This window comes from Musca domestica, unplaced genomic scaffold, assembly GCF_030504385.1.
Source record: "Musca domestica strain aabys unplaced genomic scaffold, Musca_domestica.polishedcontigs.V.1.1 14, whole genome shotgun sequence".
Classification (NCBI taxonomy): domain Eukaryota; kingdom Metazoa; phylum Arthropoda; class Insecta; order Diptera; family Muscidae; genus Musca; species Musca domestica.
The window spans coordinates 7,609,260-7,629,517 of record NW_026712192.1 but is presented as its reverse complement, the minus strand read 5'-3'; the positions used below and the strand labels follow the sequence as shown (position 1 = coordinate 7,629,517).

At 33.3% G+C, this 20,258-nt stretch overlaps 1 protein-coding gene across 6 annotated transcripts in view; it reads left to right on the top strand.

Moving 5' to 3' along the window:
- LOC101894336 (longitudinals lacking protein, isoforms A/B/D/L) overlaps positions 1-16,450 on the top strand; it is a 743,553-nt gene extending 727,103 nt beyond the window's left edge. For 3 of the 6 annotated variants that reach the window (XM_059119166.1, XM_059119164.1, XM_059119167.1), the window contains 2 exons: positions 12,999-13,977; positions 15,156-16,448. In XM_059119166.1, the coding sequence (XP_058975149.1) occupies positions 12,999-13,977; positions 15,156-15,304 (1,128 nt within the window). In that variant the 3' untranslated portion in view covers positions 15,305-16,448. Of the gene's footprint in view, positions 1-12,998; positions 13,978-15,155 lie in introns of all 6 variants that reach the window. The other 3 variants (XM_059119169.1, XM_059119168.1, XM_059119165.1) reach the window with 2 other exon arrangements.
- Positions 16,451-20,258: the final 3,808 nt, after the last annotated feature.

The following is a 20,258-nucleotide window of genomic DNA, read 5'->3' as shown; positions in this document are numbered from 1 at the left end:
ATATTAATCCTACCATATTCTTCCTCTACATTTTACATAAATTTCTATTGGACATGTTCATGTTTTAAATTAATCAAAAATCTATAAGACATCAGTCATGTACAATTTTAATTGAAAAATTTATTCATTGATTTCATAGCAAAGCATCCATTGACTCTCTGTCAGGTTTCAAAGGCCTCTGAGGCAGCACATTTCTCGAAATGAAAACAAGCACAGACACACACACACACACAACCAAATATTATAACGCATTGCGACAAAACGTAAATTGAATTTAAAAACTCACAACATCAACTGCATCATGTCCTTCATAATCTAAAAATCAGCAATCATTATGGCTTGTTTTCGGATTTTTGTCATCATCGTCATGACTTTTGTAAGACATCATCACCACCACCGACCGGCAATGATGTTGGTCAAAATGGAAATTGTCATCAAATCATCATCGCCATCATCCCTGAGCTTTGCGGTGTATTTGCCTCAATTCAATTTGCCTGTAATGCAATCAGAAAAGTTGTTTCATCTGATGTTTTGTTGTATGGGCCCTACTGACCCACAAAGCACATCTTTTGGCCCAAAATGACAATTTTTTGAATTGGCATTCGAGTGGCGCCTAGAAACTGTTTGCTTTGGCAAATTGAAAAGTCATTTCGCATGAACCTTCTGTGTTTTTTGACCAATATTGTGGTCATGATCTGCATTTTGGTTAGCTGTGTAGATATATTTGCATTGGTCATACACATGGAAGTCCAGCCAAAGCATTATCATTGATTTTTGCTGCAGCATATGTGAGGTAATATGCTAATACTGAAATATTACCACACACACACTCAAACTCACTCGCCCACATAAGGGATCATTGAAAACATTTTGACCTAATGTAATTTGCTTAATGGAGATGATACATATGAAATTTAAAAAAATGAAGGAACTCACTAATATGGGTGTATTTTGGGATTTAAATAATAGTTTGGGTGGCAAAATCCGTGAAAAATGTTGCTAAAATCGTCAAAATACCGAATATCGGGAAGGTACCGTTATAAGGGGGCTATACGAAGACGTGGACCTGCATAGACAATTTTCTGTTTTAGGCTGCGGTATCCATTTCGAACTTCAAATACAAAATTTGAAACAATTCTGGAAAATACTGTCGCTAAAATCATAAAAATACCGAGTATCGGGAGGTACCGTTACAAGGGGGCTATACGAAGACGTGGACCTGCACAGACACTTTTCTGTCTTAGACTGTAGCATCCATTATGAACTTCAAATACCAAATTTGAAACAATTCCGGTAAATAATGTCGCTAAAATCATCAAAATACCAAATATTGGGAGGTACCGTTATATGGGGGCCATACGAAGACGTGGACCTGCACCGACAATTTTCTGTTTTAGGCTGCGGTAGTTCTAGCTCTCATAAGCTCCTCCACGACTAGTCAGAGCTTGCATTTCGAAGGCCTGCATTTCGACTGCCGCACTAGTGTGTAATTATACCCTCTCTCATTAAATTTCTCATTCCGTTTTCAGACCCCAAAATTCTATGTCGATTTTAAAATCCTTTAGAGCTCGCAAAATTCACGATAGAGGTTTGGAATTTTGCACAGATATTTATATAGTACCTAGGATTTTATATCAGTATATTCAGATTTTAGGCATTTTGAAGGCTTTAGTCCGAACTTTTACATCAATTTTACATACGAACAATTACATCATCATATAAAATTTTTTTTTTTGAAGTGGTTTCGATCTATATTTCCGGGTACGTTGGTGGTGGTTGGTATCAAAAGTTTGACCCGCCAAAGTTAACAAGTTATTGTTCGTAAATTATTTTTTAAATCATCATAAATTTTTTTTTTTTTGAAGTGGTTTCGATCTATATTTTCGCGTACGTTGCTGGTGGTTGGTATCAAAAGTTTGACCCGCCAAAGTTAACAAGTTATTGTTCGTAAATTATTTTTTACAAAATCTTGAGTCTTGTCATCTTGTTCTAGTTCTCTATTTTAGGTATTTTAAAGTTTTTTTTTTCTAGTGCCAAATTGGTACTCGGTTGCGTATGACTGATAATAATTGTAGGTGCTTCACTACGTATGACTAATACTAATTATAGAACATGCCGGCGTATGATTCATAATATTTGTAGTGAACTTAATGTCAAATGCACACAAACATTGGGTTTTTCTCAGATTCGTAGGATTTTTTTAATGAAGAACTATATAATATTTTAAATTATATTAATCCTACCATATTCTTCCTCTACATTTTACATAAATTTCTATTGGACATGTTCATGTTTTAAATTAATCAAAAATCTATAAGACATCAGTCATGTACAATTTTAATTGAAAAATTTATTCATTGATTTCATAGCAAAGCATCCATTGACTCTCTGTCAGGTTTCAAAGGCCTCTGAGGCAGCACATTTCTCGAAATGAAAACAAGCACAGACACACACACACACACAACCAAATATTATAACGCATTGCGACAAAACGTAAATTGAATTTAAAAACTCACAACATCAACTGCATCATGTCCTTCATAATCTAAAAATCAGCAATCATTATGGCTTGTTTTCGGATTTTTGTCATCATCGTCATGACTTTTGTAAGACATCATCACCACCACCGACCGGCAATGATGTTGGTCAAAATGGAAATTGTCATCAAATCATCATCGCCATCATCCCTGAGCTTTGCGGTGTATTTGCCTCAATTCAATTTGCCTGTAATGCAATCAGAACAGTTGTTTCATCTGATGTTTTGTTGTATGGGCCCTACTGACCCACAAAGCACATCTTTTGGCCCAAAATGACAATTTTTTGAATTGGCATTCGAGTGGCGCCTAGAAACTGTTTGCTTTGGCAAATTGAAAAGTCATTTCGCATGAACCTTCTGTGTTTTTTGACCAATATTGTGGTCATGATCTGCATTTTGGTTAGCTGTGTAGATATATTTGCATTGGTCATACACATGGAAGTCCAGCCAAAGCATTATCATTGATTTTTGCTGCAGCATATGTGAGGTAATATGCTAATACTGAAATATTACCACACACACACTCAAACTCACTCGCCCACATAAGGGATCATTGAAAACATTTTGACCTAATGTAATTTGCTTAATGGAGATGATACATATGAAATTTAAAAAAATGAAGGAACTCACTAATATGGGTGTATTTTGGGATTTAAATAATAGTTTGGGTGGCAAAATCCGTGAAAAATGTTGCTAAAATCGTCAAAATACCGAATATCGGGAAGGTACCGTTATAAGGGGGCTATACGAAGACGTGGACCTGCATAGACAATTTTCTGTTTTAGGCTGCGGTATCCATTTCGAACTTCAAATACAAAATTTGAAACAATTCTGGAAAATACTGTCGCTAAAATCATAAAAATACCGAGTATCGGGAGGTACCGTTACAAGGGGGCTATACGAAGACGTGGACCTGCACAGACACTTTTCTGTCTTAGACTGTAGCATCCATTATGAACTTCAAATACCAAATTTGAAACAATTCCGGTAAATAATGTCGCTAAAATCATCAAAATACCAAATATTGGGAGGTACCGTTATATGGGGGCCATACGAAGACGTGGACCTGCACCGACAATTTTCTGTTTTAGGCTGCGGTATCCATTTCGAACTTCAAATACCAAATTTGAAACAATTCTGGTAAATACTGTCGCTAAAATCATAAAAATACCGAGTATCGGGAGGTACCGTTACAAGGGGGCTATACGAAGACGTGGACCTGCACAGACGCTTTTCTGTCATAGGCTGTAGTATCCATTACGAACTTTAAATACCGAATTTGAAACATTTCCGGTGAATAATGTCGCTAAAATCACCAAAATACCGAATATCGGGAGGTACCATTATATGGGGGCTATACGAAGACGTGGACCTGCACAGACAATTTTCTGTCATAGGCTGTAGTATCGAATACGAATTTCAAATACCAAATTTGAAACAATTCCGGTGAGTTATGTCGCTAAAATCATCAAAATACCGAATATCAGGAGGTACCGTTGTATGGGGGCTATACGAAGACGTGGACCTGCATACACAATTTTCTGTCATAGGCTATAATGTCCATTACAAACGTCACGTACCAAATTTGAAACAATTCCGATGCATAATATCGCTAAAATCATCAAAATACCGAATATGGGGAGGTACCCTTGTATGGGGGCTATTCGAAGGCGTCGATTTGCACAGACAATTTTCTGTCTCAGGCTGTAGTATCCATTTTGAACTTCAAATGACAAATTTGAAACAATTCCGGTGAATAATGTCGCTAAAATCATCAAAATACCGAAAATAGGGAGGTACCGTTATATGGGGGCTATACATAGGAGTGGACCTGCACACACAATTTTCTGTCATAGGCTGTAGTACCCATTATAAACACAAAATATGAAATCTGAAACAATTCCGGTGAATTTTTTCGCTAAAATCATGAAAATACTGAATATCTGGAGATGCCGTTATATGGGAGCTATACGAAGACGTAGACCTGCACAGACAATTTTCTGTCATAGGCTGTAGTATCCGTTACGAACTTCAAATACCAAATTTGAAACTATTCCGGTGAGTTATGTCGCTAAAATCATCAAAATACCGAAAATAGGTAGGTACCATTATATGGGGGCTATATGAAGACGTGGACCTGCACAGACAATTTTCTGTCTTAGACTGTAGCATCCATTATGAACTTCAAATACCAAATTTAAAACAATTCCGGCAAAAAATGTCACTAAAATCATCAAAATACCGAATATCGGGAGGTACAATTATATGGGGGCTATACCAAAAGGTGGACCTACATGACCCATTTTCAATACCAAAAATCCTGCAGACATAATATACATTTGAGTAAAATTTTATCAATCTACTTCATTTCGTTCGGAAGCTAGAGTGATTTCGACAGAGGAACAGACGGACGGACGTCGTTAAATCGACATAGAATTTGATGCTGATCAAGAATATATATACTTTGTGGGGTCTAAAATGTATATTTCGAGGTACTACAAACGGAATGACAAACTTAATATAAACTCTATGCTATGGTGGAGGGTATAGAAAGCGGCACCTGCGAGCATTAGGCCTGAACTGATTTAAGTCGATGAAAAGAGCATGCTTTTAGGGGGACATTTGTAATGGAAATTTTTCAACATTAAAATGGCATCATGCCTCTATTAGAATTGTATTCTTTATGGGGAAGACCCACTTTAAACTGCCTCCATCTATAAAAGGTCACTTAAATGGTATTTACTTAAGGAAAACACGCAAAACACTTACAGCTGGTTTACACGTGATGTTAAAGTCATATGTTAAGTGATTTGTTTGCATTTTTATAGCATATTTTTAGACGCACCTCAGAAATCTGAAAATCTAAAAAGAAAAGCTTTACAGTATAGTGTAGATTAATATAAATATATTAAAAGTATAAAATAAATATCAATGCAAGTGTATTTATAGTTTTGGCATATATTTAAAACTTTTGGGAGCCCCTTAAAGTATACTATAAAATTTGTAAAAATATGAAAAAATCATTTCGTCTCTAACTTATGCTCTGCTTTAAAGCTGCGAGAATTTAAAAATGTTTACTACGACATACGATTGTTCCCAAACTTGTAGATTTATGCAGGTTCTGCAACAATTATGTGTAATTGGGTCTTTAAATGGGATTTTAAATAACTCTTTTCAAATTTCATAATATATCATCTTATCATAAAACTAAAAACAATAAGTTTTGTATTTTATAATGCAAAGGGCAATTATTTATTTGCCCAATTTTTGTTGGGAAGTAGCTTAGACGTTTTTGTTATGATTTGCTCCCCCAATCACTTTAAATATTTATAATGCGCCTCTCCCGCCCCAAGTCCCCTTCTTTTTCACACAAGCCTCACTTAGTAGTTGTAGTAGCATAGATGCATAAACAAATATATTTAATAATTAATTTTTTATAAATATTTTGCTTCAAATTTAAATTTTCACTACATCAATTTTCTGTTGCCATAGAAATTAATTTTTTTGCACTCTACATATTTCTTAAGAAATAATAAAACAGAAAAAATATATACTTATTAATAATATTTAAAAAAAAATAAAAAATATAAAAAACAAGAGGGGTGAACATTTTCAAATTTTATTTCTTCATATTTAAACGTTGTGTGCAGTGTTGAAATCGAAATGTAAACAAATATAGATTTGTCTAAAAAATTTTCATTAAAAAAAACAAGCTTTTGGTGTTGTGTGTATTTTTTTTTTACTCGAAACTAACTATTCTCGAGCAACAATAATTTACAAAAAATAAACCCTGGGTGATATTTATGGCATGGAAGAACAATAAAGAGGTGTGATTCAAACTAGGTATCAAAAAAAAAAGTTAAAAAAAAAATCAGAGGCATCGGCCCAGAATAGGATAGCTGTTGGGAAAAGTATATTTGAAAGGAATTGAGTTTGTGGAAGCTAGGCAAATGGAAATCCATCCTCGTAGCCACAAACTTGATTTTCTCTCATACTCTAATTTTGTTCTCTGATTTTAATTAGAATTGGAAGCAAGGCTCCCAATAATATTGTCCTTCCATATAAACAAAAATTTGTTTTTATGTACTACACAAGACATTTTTATGGTTTCACATTTTGTTTTCCTATGTGTGTTCAGTTTTATTTTCAAAATCTTTGTGTGTGTATGAATGTGTAAACGAAGCATTTACAAAAAAAAAAAAAAAAATAAATAAATAAAAATAAAAATTATTTTTTTATTTTTATTTTTTGAACCAAAGATTATTCGATTGATGTATGTATGTATGATTGAATACATTTTCAATTAAAACATTAATTTTATTTCATTGAATTAATTAATTTTATTTTATTGTTTATTTCTCCCTCCCCTAATTGGTTAATTGTTGTCAATTTAATGTGAGATTAAACTCTCTTAATTCCATCGATATTACATGAGTGTGTTTCTGTGTGTTTGTTTTTCTATTTTTTTTTTCTCTTCTCTCTCATTCTGCTCTCGTTCTATAAGTGTTTGTTAAAATAAAAATATCATATATTGATGTGTATTTTATGTATGCTTTGATTTCAATATTATTGTTTCTTCTCTTCGTTTTCCCCACTTATTTACTTCATATTGATGTGTCTGTGTGTGTGTTTTGTTTGGATTTTTCTTTTATATTCTTCTCGATGTGTTGGTGTACTGTATTTCTCTCTCTCTATCTCTCATTCTTACAAAGAAATAAATTTTTCTTTAAGAAATCAAAATCATAAATATTATTCAATGTTCTTTAAATATGTGTGTGCGTGTGTGTTTTATATGCGTCTAAATGTTGTAATTTATTTAAAAAAAATAAAACGTCTATAATAATAAAATATACTATTTTTTCGAAAAAAAAAATGAAATTTTTAAACCGAATTAGAAAAAATTGATGTCCCTTAAAAAAGGTCACAATATTGCATATATTTTTGTGGATATTTTTAAAAATTGTTAAAGGAGGTTGGATTGTTTCAATTCAATTCCAATAAATAACACAGTTATACAAATTCGAATCAGCGGAGTTAAAAAAATCGAGCTTGCTCTAGGACATACAATTTGTTGCGAATTTTTGAAGTTTTGCATCTAATTTATATCAATTGCAATCAAAAAAAGACAAGTAAAGAGGCTATAAGTTCGGCAGGGCTGAACTTTGAATACCCTCCACCACTTGGAACGAATTTTGCAATTATTTTTCTAATATCGATATATTAGGGTCTATACGACGACGTAAAATACAAAATATCGTGAGGCACCGTTATTTGGAGCCTATACGAAGACGTGGACCTGCACAGATAATTTTCTGTCTTAGGCTGTAGTATTACAAACTTTAAATACCAAATTTGAAACAATTCCGGTGAATAATGTCGCTAAAATCATCAAAATACCAAATATCGGGAGGTACCGTTATATGGGGGCTATACTTAAACATGGACCTACTTGGCCTCTTTCACTACCAATATAATAATATTTGAGTAAAATGTTATCAATCTACTTCATTTCGTTCCACAGACGGGCGGACGGACGGACATCGCCATAAATCGACATAGAATTTTATGCTGGTCAAGAATATATATATACTTTGTGGGGTCTAAAATGTAAATTTCGAGGTCTTACAAACGGAATGACAAACTTAATATACCCTCAATACTATTGTGTAGGGTATAAAAATCAACCTTGCATAAACTACTTCCGTTGTTATTGTATTTATTGCTTTTCGCCGATTAGTTTCATTCTTATCCTAAAAGTATGCAACGATTAAGGTGTTTTTAGTTTTGATTTTCTATTTTAAAATACTTAACGTAAAGCAATCGGGGCTCTCATCTCGTGTTAAATCTACTAGAACTGAAATCGAGTTTAGACTTTGGTTTGACTTTGGACTTGGAAAAACATTGAAAAAATTTTTTTAGATATTTGCAGAAAATTTGAAGTCCGAAAAGTCGACTTTCGTATGAACCTCGATGTGAAACTTTTTACTAACACCCGAAAATATAAGAGAAAACTAGCAAAAATTACAATGACTACCAAACCATCTCAAAACCTTTTACTACACAAATTTGCGTGAATAAAACAGGGATTCTCGATTTATGGCTTTTACGAAATAGTTAACTTTACAATTTTTTCTATTCTGTCAGTAATCGAATTTCAATTTTCACTTTTCGTTATTTTAGATACTTTTATGTGTAATCCTACCAAACAGATAGGTCTCGAATTTCAATTTTCACTTTTCATTATTTTAGATACTTTTATGTGTAATCCTACCAAACAGATAGGTCTCTTAGGACCAAACCTGTTTCAGGACATACGGAGTCAATCTAGCGATGTTTGTCCGTCCGCCTGCCTGTCTATCTGTTTGGTATGCACAATAACTCTCCAAAGAGAGTATCCGATTTGGTTCAAACTTGGTACATCGTAATATTATTATCAAACTTAGATCGAGTTCGGAGATGGGCAATATCGGTCCACTACCTCTGGTGCCCCCCCCCCCCACAAAAGGTCGAAATTTTCAAAAAATACATTTTACTGTCAAAAAATAGAAAGGATGATCCGATTTTGCTTCAACTTTGCAAATCCTAATATTTGCATCAGTTCTAGGTCTGGTGCGAAAATGGATAATATAGGTCCACTCCATCAAGTACATCCCCCCACAAAGGGTCAACATTTTGAATAATTATAACTCTTATAAATTGTGATGTAAGAGTCCGATTGTCTTCAATTTTTACACATCACAATATTGTCATTAGCTCAAGGATTGGTGTGAAGATGGAATATATCGGTCCACCCCTTCTGGTACCTCCTCCACAAAATGTCGAAATTTTCAAAAAATATATTTTACTGCACAAAAAAAGAATGGATAATCTTACTCCAACTTTGCAAATTCTAATATTAGCCTGAGTGCCCGGTCAGATGCACAAATGGATAACATAGGTCCACTCCATTAAGTGATTCTCATCCCCACCCCCCTCCAAGGGTCACAATTTTGAATAATTATAACTCTCATACATCGTAATGAAAGAATCCGATTGTCTTAAAATTGTCACACATCCCAATATTTTTACAAATTCAAGATCTGATGTCAAGATGGAATTTATCGCTCCACTCCTTCTGGTACCTCCCCACAATAGATCTAGATTTTGAATATCAATTAAGCTCATAAAACGCGAAATTAACATCCGATTCCATTTAGACTTGGCACTTCTGAATATTCCTATTAATATAAGATCTGTTATAAAACCGGTAGAGATCGGGCCATTCTCTCTGGTACCTCCCCTACAAAGGGTCAACAATTGAATATCCATGAAGGTCATAAAACGCGATATAAGCATAAGGCTCTCTTTATATTTCATATATCCCATTATTTCTACTAACACAAGTTCTTTTGTAAAGATGGGGAATATCGGCCTACTCCTTCTAGTACTTACCCACAAAGGTTCAACATTTTGAATATCCATGAAGCTCTTAACAATTAACGAATTAACATCCGATTCCATTCCAGACTTGGTACATCTCAATATTTTCATCAACACAAGAACTGTCATACAGATGGTAGAGATCTGACTTTTTCTTTTGCTACCTGCTCCATATAGGTTTCCAGATTTTGAAAAACAAAACGCTAAAAGAAAGCAAAATAAACCTCCAACTCTCCTCAAATTTCACACATACAAAAAATTTTGCTAATACAAAATCTGTTGTGAAGATGATATATACCTGCGAACCCCTTCTGGTACCTCACCCACAAAGGGTCACAATTTTCAATACTTTCATCTATCATAACTTGCGAAACAAGTCAGCGATTCTTGCGACAACTTGCTATATCTGAATATTTCTCTCAACCAGAAACCTGTGATGAATATGGAATTTATGATTTCGCATAAAATTGTATAAAAAATGTTCGATTTTCTTGTAAAAATTATCACATGTGTCAAGTTACCAACCTGTTACCAAGTTGCCACATACTTATATCGTATTTATTTAGGTCCGATACGAAATAGACAATATTGATCCATTCCCTCAGAACCCACTCCATAGAGGGTCAACAGTTTGAATAAACATAACAACAGTCACAATATATTTAAATAATCGAACAATGGCTGAGGGTATTATTCTATCTGCAGAACCGATTGATACCTTTTAACTTCTTTTTTAATGTTAGTTAGAATGACAGGAATAATTGTTGGTCCATCCTCGGGTTATAAAGGGGGCTTAACGCCATGATATATTGATCTACTTTATGTGTGTCCTTATTCTCCCCCATATGGATTCAGGCTTTTATGTGTACTTTGGTTTTCTCTTCCTTTAAGAAATTTTTATATTTCACTCTTTTACTTATTTTACCAGTCAAAAGTTTAAGAAAAAAGCTGAATAAAGTTCTCTTTGGGAATAATATTTCGTAATTCCGCTTAATTTGACAATAATACACTATTCGTTTGTTACCAATATGACTAAATAACGTTATCACACTTCCAACAGAATTAATATACTGTAAATCCCTAAAAGTAGGCAACGTCAGACGACAATATAATCATAACTTAGCTCTTGGTTTAGTACAACAACTGTGTCAAGGGTTACCATAACTTCATTAAATAAATGAACAATGAATTTCATCGACAAAAGAAAATATCCACAAAAATGTCACAAAAGAGTTAAACAAATATATATTTACCACAAAACAAAAAACACAAATTATGCTCTTAATATCCAATTTATTTAAAATTAATATTTTAATTATGCAAATCACAAAACAAAAAGAATCAGCGCAAAAATTATGATTTTTTACGGAAAATATTGAAATTATTGTCAAGAAGTTGATCTACGTTTTTTGGAAATGGCCTCTATTTAATTAAAACAAAATAAATTTCTAAATGTGTTTTTTCATTATAATTTTTTTTCTTTGTTATTTTTCTTTCACATAATAATAATAATTGTTATTAAATGAAAAAAATAAAAATAATTTTGTTATATATTAAATAATAAGAAATCGTTCAAATAGAAAAAAAAAATGAATACAATGGAAAAAGAGTGGCAAACGAATGAACAAAAAAAATAAAAACAATTTATTTCTATATGGAAAATATATAATAAATTGTTTTATTTTTTTATAATATTTTTGTGTTAATATTTATTTTAAAATAGAAAAAAAAATCTGTGGAAAAACTTCTTGAAAATATTTATTATAGAAAACAATTCTTGGATTGAATTATAAGAAATAACTTTTATTCGGCTTTTTTAAGAAACAAACAAACACTTTTTTTGGAAAAATTACTCTTGGTTTTGAATGAAATCCCTCCATATATATGTATGTATGTATTATGTTTGTACATATGCATATAGGGGGAAAATGTTCATAAACTATGATCCAGAGCAAAAAAAAAAAAAAACAATCTCATTTGGAACACTTCAAAATTGGCAAACCAGAAAAACTATATTCCAAATTTTTCTTTTAAATAACAAAATTTTATATTTGTCTGTAATTTATATTTTTTCAAAATTTTTGTCTTTAAACAATCGTATTAAGAAAAAAAAACATCTACGACAAACGCTCTTTTTCACCATTTGTTTGTATATGTTATGTTTAAATAAAAAAAAAAAAATTTAAAATAAAAAAAAAACAAACGCGGTTAAGACAACACACACTCTTTACGATCTGCGTAAAAATAAATATTTAAAAAAAAAAAAACTAAACTAAATGAAACTTACGTTTCTTTGACAGCGCCCAAACAAAAATCGAAATTCAACTTCTTGAGAAAATAAACAAAGGAAATAACTTAAAATATTAATTTTAAACAAAAAAGGTTATTCTTAGCACCACTAATAAAACAAAAACTACTACTTCCTAAGCAGCAACAACGTTGAGATATGAAAATGAAAACGCTGAAACACCCTCTTGTTTTTGCGAAAAAAATAAAATAAAAAATATGTTTTTTTTTGAAAAATAAAAAAAATAAAAAATTAAAATCTATATTTTTCTAGTATTTGAATTATTGAAAAATCAGAAAATCTTGGTATGAACTGAGTAAATTAATTACAATTACCAAAGTACAAAAACACATTTCAATACTTTTCCTTTCATTATAATTTTTTCCCACCACAAAATGGACTTAGAATTGAATTTAAAATCCCCCCAAATTCCCATTTTCAATAAATATAGATTTTTGTATTTCTTTCTAAGACTTAATTTTTCTATTTTCACTCTCCTTGTTTTTTTTTAATTTTTATAAGAATATTTATTGAAAAATCGATTTGTTTCCATTCCAAATATTTTTTTTACAAAATCGTTTTTTTTTCTCAAATTAACGACAAAGAAAACGAAGAAGAAGCTTAAAAACTTTGTATTTCATAAAGAAATTTCGAAATTTACAATAAAAAAAATCAAAATCAAAATTAAAAATAAACTCAAAAAACGATGAAGACAAAAGAAGTTGATGTTTGGATTTTTGTTTGGTGTTGTTGCAGGAAACGTCTGAATCGCCGCATGGCTTAGGTTCTGCTGGCATTTCCAATGCCGGTGGCATTGGTTGTGGGTCCATGGGCAGTGGTGGTATGGGTGGTGGTGCTGGCAGCAGTAGCCTCTGTCCCAGTGCCTCATCATCCATTAACACTGCCTCCTCCTCCAGTTACATGCACGATCATCCGCGTACGCCACCACCCTATTCCTGTGTTTATTGTGCCGCCGGTTTTCCCACCCAGAGTAAATTAACACGCCATATACTCTCGCATTCGTTGAAAACATTGGAATTCCGTGAAACGGCCGCCACCCATGCCCTGCTGCATCCGCATCTGTTGGGCCACGATCTGAATATGTCACCGTTAGCATACCAAATAAATGCTGCCATGGCAGCCACAGCGGCGGGGGGTGATCCCCAGGAACAGGCTGCTGCCGTTGCCCTAGCCATGGATATTGATTTTAATGCCGCAGCGCTGGCAGCAGCTGGTGGTTGTGTTTTTCCCTCGCTTACGAGTTGTACGGGTCGCGGCTTGGATCTTGACGGCAGTGGTGGCGGTGGTGGAGGCTCATCATCGTCGGGTCGTGGTGGTCGCGATTCAAGAGGCGGCGGGGGCGGCGGCGGTGGTGGCATGGGCGGTGGTCGTGGCAGCGGCCTGGATGATGATAGTCGTACCTCTTCCGGCAACGGTGGTTGTCCCTCGAGCAGTTTATCCCTGTTAAGCGGCGCTGGTTCGTCGACATCGGCTGCAGCGGCGGCGGCAGCTGCTGCAGCAGCAGCCAGTTCGTCGGGCTCCTCGCTGCTAGCCTCATCCAATGATCCGAATAGTGTTGTTTTATGTAAATTCTGTGGTAAGAGTTTTCCCGATGTTACCTCACTCATTCAACATTTGCCGGTGCATACCGGTGATCGACCGTTTAAGTGTGAATTTTGTGGCAAAGCGTTTAAATTGCGCCATCATATGAAGGATCATTGTCGTGTCCATACAGGTGAGTGTTGTTGGTTCAATTTGATATGTTTTATTTATTTAAAAAAAAAAAATATGTTTTAAAATAAATGGAAACAAAAAGAAATCTGCTGCCGCCGTCTACAGCCTACATTTTAAATTTTTTGATAAAAAATAATACTTCTTGAAACCCAAAGATTGCAGGAATCCGTCCGTCCGTCCCTCTATCCATTTAAATATAGGTCCCAAATATATTTTCAACCGATTTCGAGTTAATTGTGCACCAAATGGCCAATATCCGTCCAAATGACCTGCACAACGCACCGAATTCAGTCTAAAAGCAAGTACATACAATTTGGTGAAAATCGGTTCAGATATTAAATTGGATTTTGGGTTTTAAGTCCCTCACATGCGTAATATGCACTCCACAAGAATGATATTTGGTACCAGCTGACTTACGGAGCTCAAAAATACCTATGTCAAATTTTATCAAGATCGGATAAGATTAGGATATAGCTCCCATATATATATATTTATCCGATTTCAGGTTTTTAGTACACCAAATGTCTAATATCAACCCAAATGACCTAAATTTTAGCACATTCGCCCAAATTCAGTCTAGAAGCAAGTACATCAAATTTGGTGAAAATCGGTTCAGTTATAGCTATGGCTCCCATACTATATGTTTCATCCGATTTGAGGTTTTAAGTCCCTCACATGCGTAGTATACACTCCACAACAAAAATCTTTGGTACAAGATATCAAATTCAACTTAGAAATGATTGCCTTAAATTTTGTCAAGATCGGTCCAGATTTGGATATAGCTCCCATATATATATCTTTATCCGATTTCAGGTTTTTAGTGCACCAAATGACAAATATCAGCCCAAATGTACTTAGTTTTGGCACATCCGACAGAATTCATCATAGAAACCAGTACTTTAAATTTGGTGAGAATCGGTTCAAATTTAGACATAGCTCCCATGTATATCTTCAACAGATTTCGGCTTAATTGTGCACCAAATGGCTTGAATTTTGGCACATCCAACCGAATTTAGTTTAGAAGCAAGTACATCAATTTCAGTTCAGTTCTGAATTTTCACTAAACAATTAACAGCACCTGGCCAGAGATTTCTTGTTGTTTCTATTTGTTTTCAATATTTTTTAGATTTTTTTTTGTTCAATATATGATACCCAAAACATATAAATATTCTGATTTAGGTGAACGCCCGTTTCGATGTCAAATGTGTGGCAAAACATTTTCACGATCGACGATACTGAAGGCGCACGAAAAGACCCATTTTCCCAAATATGCACGCAAGTATTTGACACCCAGTCCGGTGGATACAAAAGATGAGTTGCCGCAATAGTGAAACGATTTTAGTTTATTATTAAATTATTATTATTATTACTATTACTACTATAATAATAACAATTATAATATGCTAAATCAGAACAACAACAACAACAGCAACAGTAATAATAATATTAATAACAACAACAACATTAATATTCACAATTACAACACTGTGAGTATTAAAAGTGACTATGATCGAATGCAGCAACCATCTCCATCAACACAACTACAACTACAACACCCTCAGCAGCAGCTGCAGCCGCCGCCACAGTCGCAGCAGCAGCAGTATCAACAACACAACTATTACTAAAAGTGTAGAAAAAAAAGAAACTGAACAAGTCAGGAATTATTTTCTCATGGGTAAAATGGGAAATCCTCCTTAATTATTATATATTGTAATAAAGACCATGATTTTTTTTGATATATATTAACTGTATAGAAAACCACCACCATCAACTTATCCGGAAATAAAATTTAAGGATATTTTAACTAAACGATGTATGTATCCCAAACGGAAAAAAGAGAGTCTCCCCATATGGGATTTTATGAAATCCCAAGAAATATGACATGGATTGAAAACAAACCAGGAGATAAACAAGAAATAAGTTCTCACTAAGATGGGCATGTACATATAAAATACATGCAAAAATATACTTATTAAATATATGTATACATATATGACAGGATTATACATGGATACTTTTTTTTTATTTTGTAATAAAATTATCAAAAATTATATATATTTAAAAAAAAGAAGAAGAATGAGAAGAACTTGAAGCTGAATACATATTGAAATTTATGCCTACATATACATATATATAAGAAGATCAATATATATATATATATAACCGACAAGACAAACACAAATACACACAATATGACATTAGGATCTATAGGCAAATACCCCAAAATATTTATGAGCAAAAGAAATTGAAGAACCAAAATGCTTTAGCAAACACTCCCTCCCGGCTTAGAACATAGGCGGATAACCTGCTAATAAAAATTGTAGCATTTAGAAACTAAAACAGAAAAAAACGAAACAAAAATTGAACAATATTCAAAATTGCTGACATTTTTTACCTATTTTCCTATTGTTATGTTGTGTTCCAAACAAAAATACCAAACCAATAGTTTTTTTTCTAGATTTTTTACAAAGAAAATAGAAGAAACGAAATGATGTTTTTTCAGTCAAACTGCAACAATTAATAAGTTATTTGAATACACAAAAAAAAGAAATTAAAAAATTTAAGGGAAATTTAGTCAGAAATTTTTTTTCGAAGAAAAAATTTAATGAAGGGATAATATTAATTATGAAACAATGAACATCTGTGGGACACCAAAATTTGCCTCTTAATAAAGTGCGAGAAAATTGCCCTAACATTTTCCCCATTTTTAAATTGTTCCAACCATAAATTCAAATTTACGATTTTCTTAAATCGAGTTCCCATTTTCTTTTTATCTCTGCACAAATAGAATAAATCCAGCGTTTGGTAATCTCGTTCACTGAACGCTTCGTTCACCTCCGTTGTTATTTCCAAATGGAACTAGTTCCGCTGTCAGCTGTTTTATGGTTTTCCATTTCTCATTGCAATTGAGAAGTTTGTTCAAATGTCAAAAAATCAAAACAGACGGAAACCCTGTAAAAACTTGCAAGCAATCAGCTGATTTGTCATAACAAAACAAATTTGTGCAAAAATATGGTTTTCTATTAAAAATAAGAGAGGGAATGATGGAGAACTGTTCTGAAAAAGAGAGCTATTTAAGAGAGAGAGAGAGAGTTTACAAATTCTTGACTGACAAATTTCGTCTTGCAGTCAATTGCAACTCTTCATATTTTTTCTTTGTATTTTCTGCCAAAAACGCAAAAAAAAAAACAAAGGAAAAATATAAAGAGTTGCAATTGACTGCAAGGCGAAATTTGTCTGTCAAGAATTTGTAAGCTCTCTCTCTCTCTCTCTTAAATAGCTCTCTTTTTCAGAACATTCATGTTAACTGAGAAGTACCCAGGCAGACCCATTCGGTAGACTTTTGGCATTGATAAAGCCGTCTCCTTGTGCTTATTGTTTTATCATAAAGGCGTACCATGAAAAAAAGGGTAAAGCGTTCATTCTGTTTTTGGCATATTGCGTTTAAGCTTCATCGATAGTTGATATTTTAGAGATGCAAAATTCAAAAGACATATAGAACAAAGCAGAATGAAAGCGTTGCATCCTGGTTCCATCTTATTTAAAAAAGAAGGCTTTGCATCATGCGTGTGTAAAGGCTTTATTAGGAAAAAACAGCAACAGTCTTAAAGAAGAAATAGAACGAAACAGAATGAACGCTTTGCATCATAGGCGCATATTAGAAAAACAGTATAAGTCTTACAGAACAGAATGAACGCGTTGCATCGTGAGTGCCTATAATTTCTATCAGAAACACATCAAGAGCGTTGAAGAAAAAAATAGAGCAAAACAGAATGAACGCCTTGCATCATGAGTGCCTAGAAGTTCTATCAGAAAAAAAAGAGTCTTAAAGACAAAATTGAACAAAACGGAATGAACGCGTTGCATCATGAGTGCCTATAAGTTTTATCAAAAAGAAAAAAGTAAAAATTATAAAGGAGAAATAGAACAGAATGAACGCGTTGCATCATGTGCGCCTATAAGTTTTGTCAAAAAAAAAAAGGTAAAAGTTGTACAGGAAAAATAGAACAAAACAGAATGAACGCGTTGCATCAGAAGTTCTATCTGAAGTGCTTAGAAGTTCTATCAGGAAAACAGCAAGAATATTAAAGACAATTAAAAATTTAGAGCGTGTAAACGCAAAAGATTTAAACTTTCGAATGGTTTCTTTTTTTTTTTGTTTTTGTATTCGACAATTTATCTTACATGGTGGAAAATATGTGAAAAAAAAAATTTCTCGTATTTTGCAAAATGCAATAAAAAAAAAGAAAACAACAACACAAAAATGACAAACTCAAATTGTTGCAGCAAAGAACTTTAGACATACAAAGAATAACTTAAATAATTTTTATTTTTTAATCAATGTAATTATTTTTTAAGTATGTACACACACATAGACAACAAAAAACGTATTACTTTCAAATAGCAAACGATCTCATGTGATCCAATGTTGTTATGTTTTCTTTTTCCTTTAACAAGTGTTGTGTGTAAACACTTGGAGAGAAAAGAAACAATAACACATAACACAGCATACAAGAATTTCAATTGGTTGTTACTAAAGTTATAACAAAAAAAAACAATAATAACAATAAAACTTATTAAAAAAAAACGAAATATATAACTAAAAGTAAAAAAATCTTCAACTTTAAACCATATATAAGTAACAGTCTTATACGATTTTTTTAAGATTAAAAACAACAACATAATGTTTGTTGTCTTCCCTCATAATTACACAATTTGTTCGTTAGTTTGTTTTGTAAAAAAAAAAATAACCATAGTTAAAATTTTATCACAATATCCCACATGAAATGGAAAAATAGCAAAAACAAAAGTAATCTATATTTTACAAATAAATATCCCATTGATAACAATAATTACATAGAATTGGTGCTATTCTAAGGAGAATATATATTTTTTTCTACACATAAATACCTTTAAATGCAAGAACAACAATAGTGTTTTTTTTTTATTAAAACAAAACAAACATAAGCAATAATATAACAACTGATTCAATCAATAGATACAATTTAACAATAGCCTTTGACAATTGAATTGAAAACTCATTTTACAATAAATCGTTAAGAACAATTTATGTATTCTTGAGAGGAACACTTAAAGTAGTTTTGATCCACTCAATTTGAATTTTCTACCATATCACGGCTTTTGTAAGCTGGAGTCAGTCAAAACCCAGTGTTGTTTTTATTGGGCGCCACTATCGTTAACTGGCAAAACAGTCAGCTCTTGGTCGTAACTTTTTGTTGACAGGGTGACCTCTCAAACCGTTGCCACATAGCTTTAATATCCACTCAATTTGAATTTTCTACCATATCACGGCTTTTGTAAGCTGGGGGGGGGGCAATCAAAACACATAGTTGTTTATATTGGGCGCCACTGTTGTTAACTGGCAAAACAGTCAGCTTTTTTCCGCCACTCTTCGTTGAGTGGCTGACCTTTAAAATCGTTTCCAAATGGCTTTACAATCCACTCAATTTGAATTTTCTACCACGGCTACGGCTTTTGTAAGCTGGATGCAGTCAAAACCCATTGTTGTTCATATTGGGCGCCATTGTCGTTAACTGGCAAAACAATCAGCTCTTGGGCGCAACTTTTCGTTGAGTGGCTGACCTTTCCAATCGTTGCCACATGGCATTACTATCCACTCAATTTAAACTTTTGTAAACTGGGGGCAGTCAAAACACATTGTTGTTTATGTTGGGCGCCACTATTGTTAACTGGCAAAACAGTCAGCTCTTGGCCGCAACTCTTCGTTGAGTGGCTGACCTCTCAAACCGTTGCCACATGGCTTTACTATTAACTCAATTTGAATTTTCTACCATATCACAGCTTTTGTAAGCTGGGAGCAGTCAAAACACATAGTTGTTTATGTTGGGCGCCACTTTTGTTGAGAGAACTCAAATCTCATTTTGGTTGTCACACACAATAATTCTACAATTTTAAATTATCCTGATGAGTAGGAATATTTGAAAACCTTCATTAATTTGTGTTAACTTCTCCTGCGACCTATCTACATGTCATTCTTGTTATATCCTCCACCATACATAGTATGGAGTGCATATTAAGTTCGTCATTCCGTTTGTAACTCATTGAAATAATAATTAAAGCCCCAACAAAGATCAGCGTAAAACTCTGAAGGTTGGAATACATAAAGCGCTTATTTCCCTGGCTTAAGTCATCGGCTGCATTCTTCGGAAATGAACAAAGGAGCATAGGTCCAAAATCGAACTAAGTCAACCTCGAACTCCTTTGTTTCTCTACGAAGAAGCCAGCTGATGACTTAAGCCA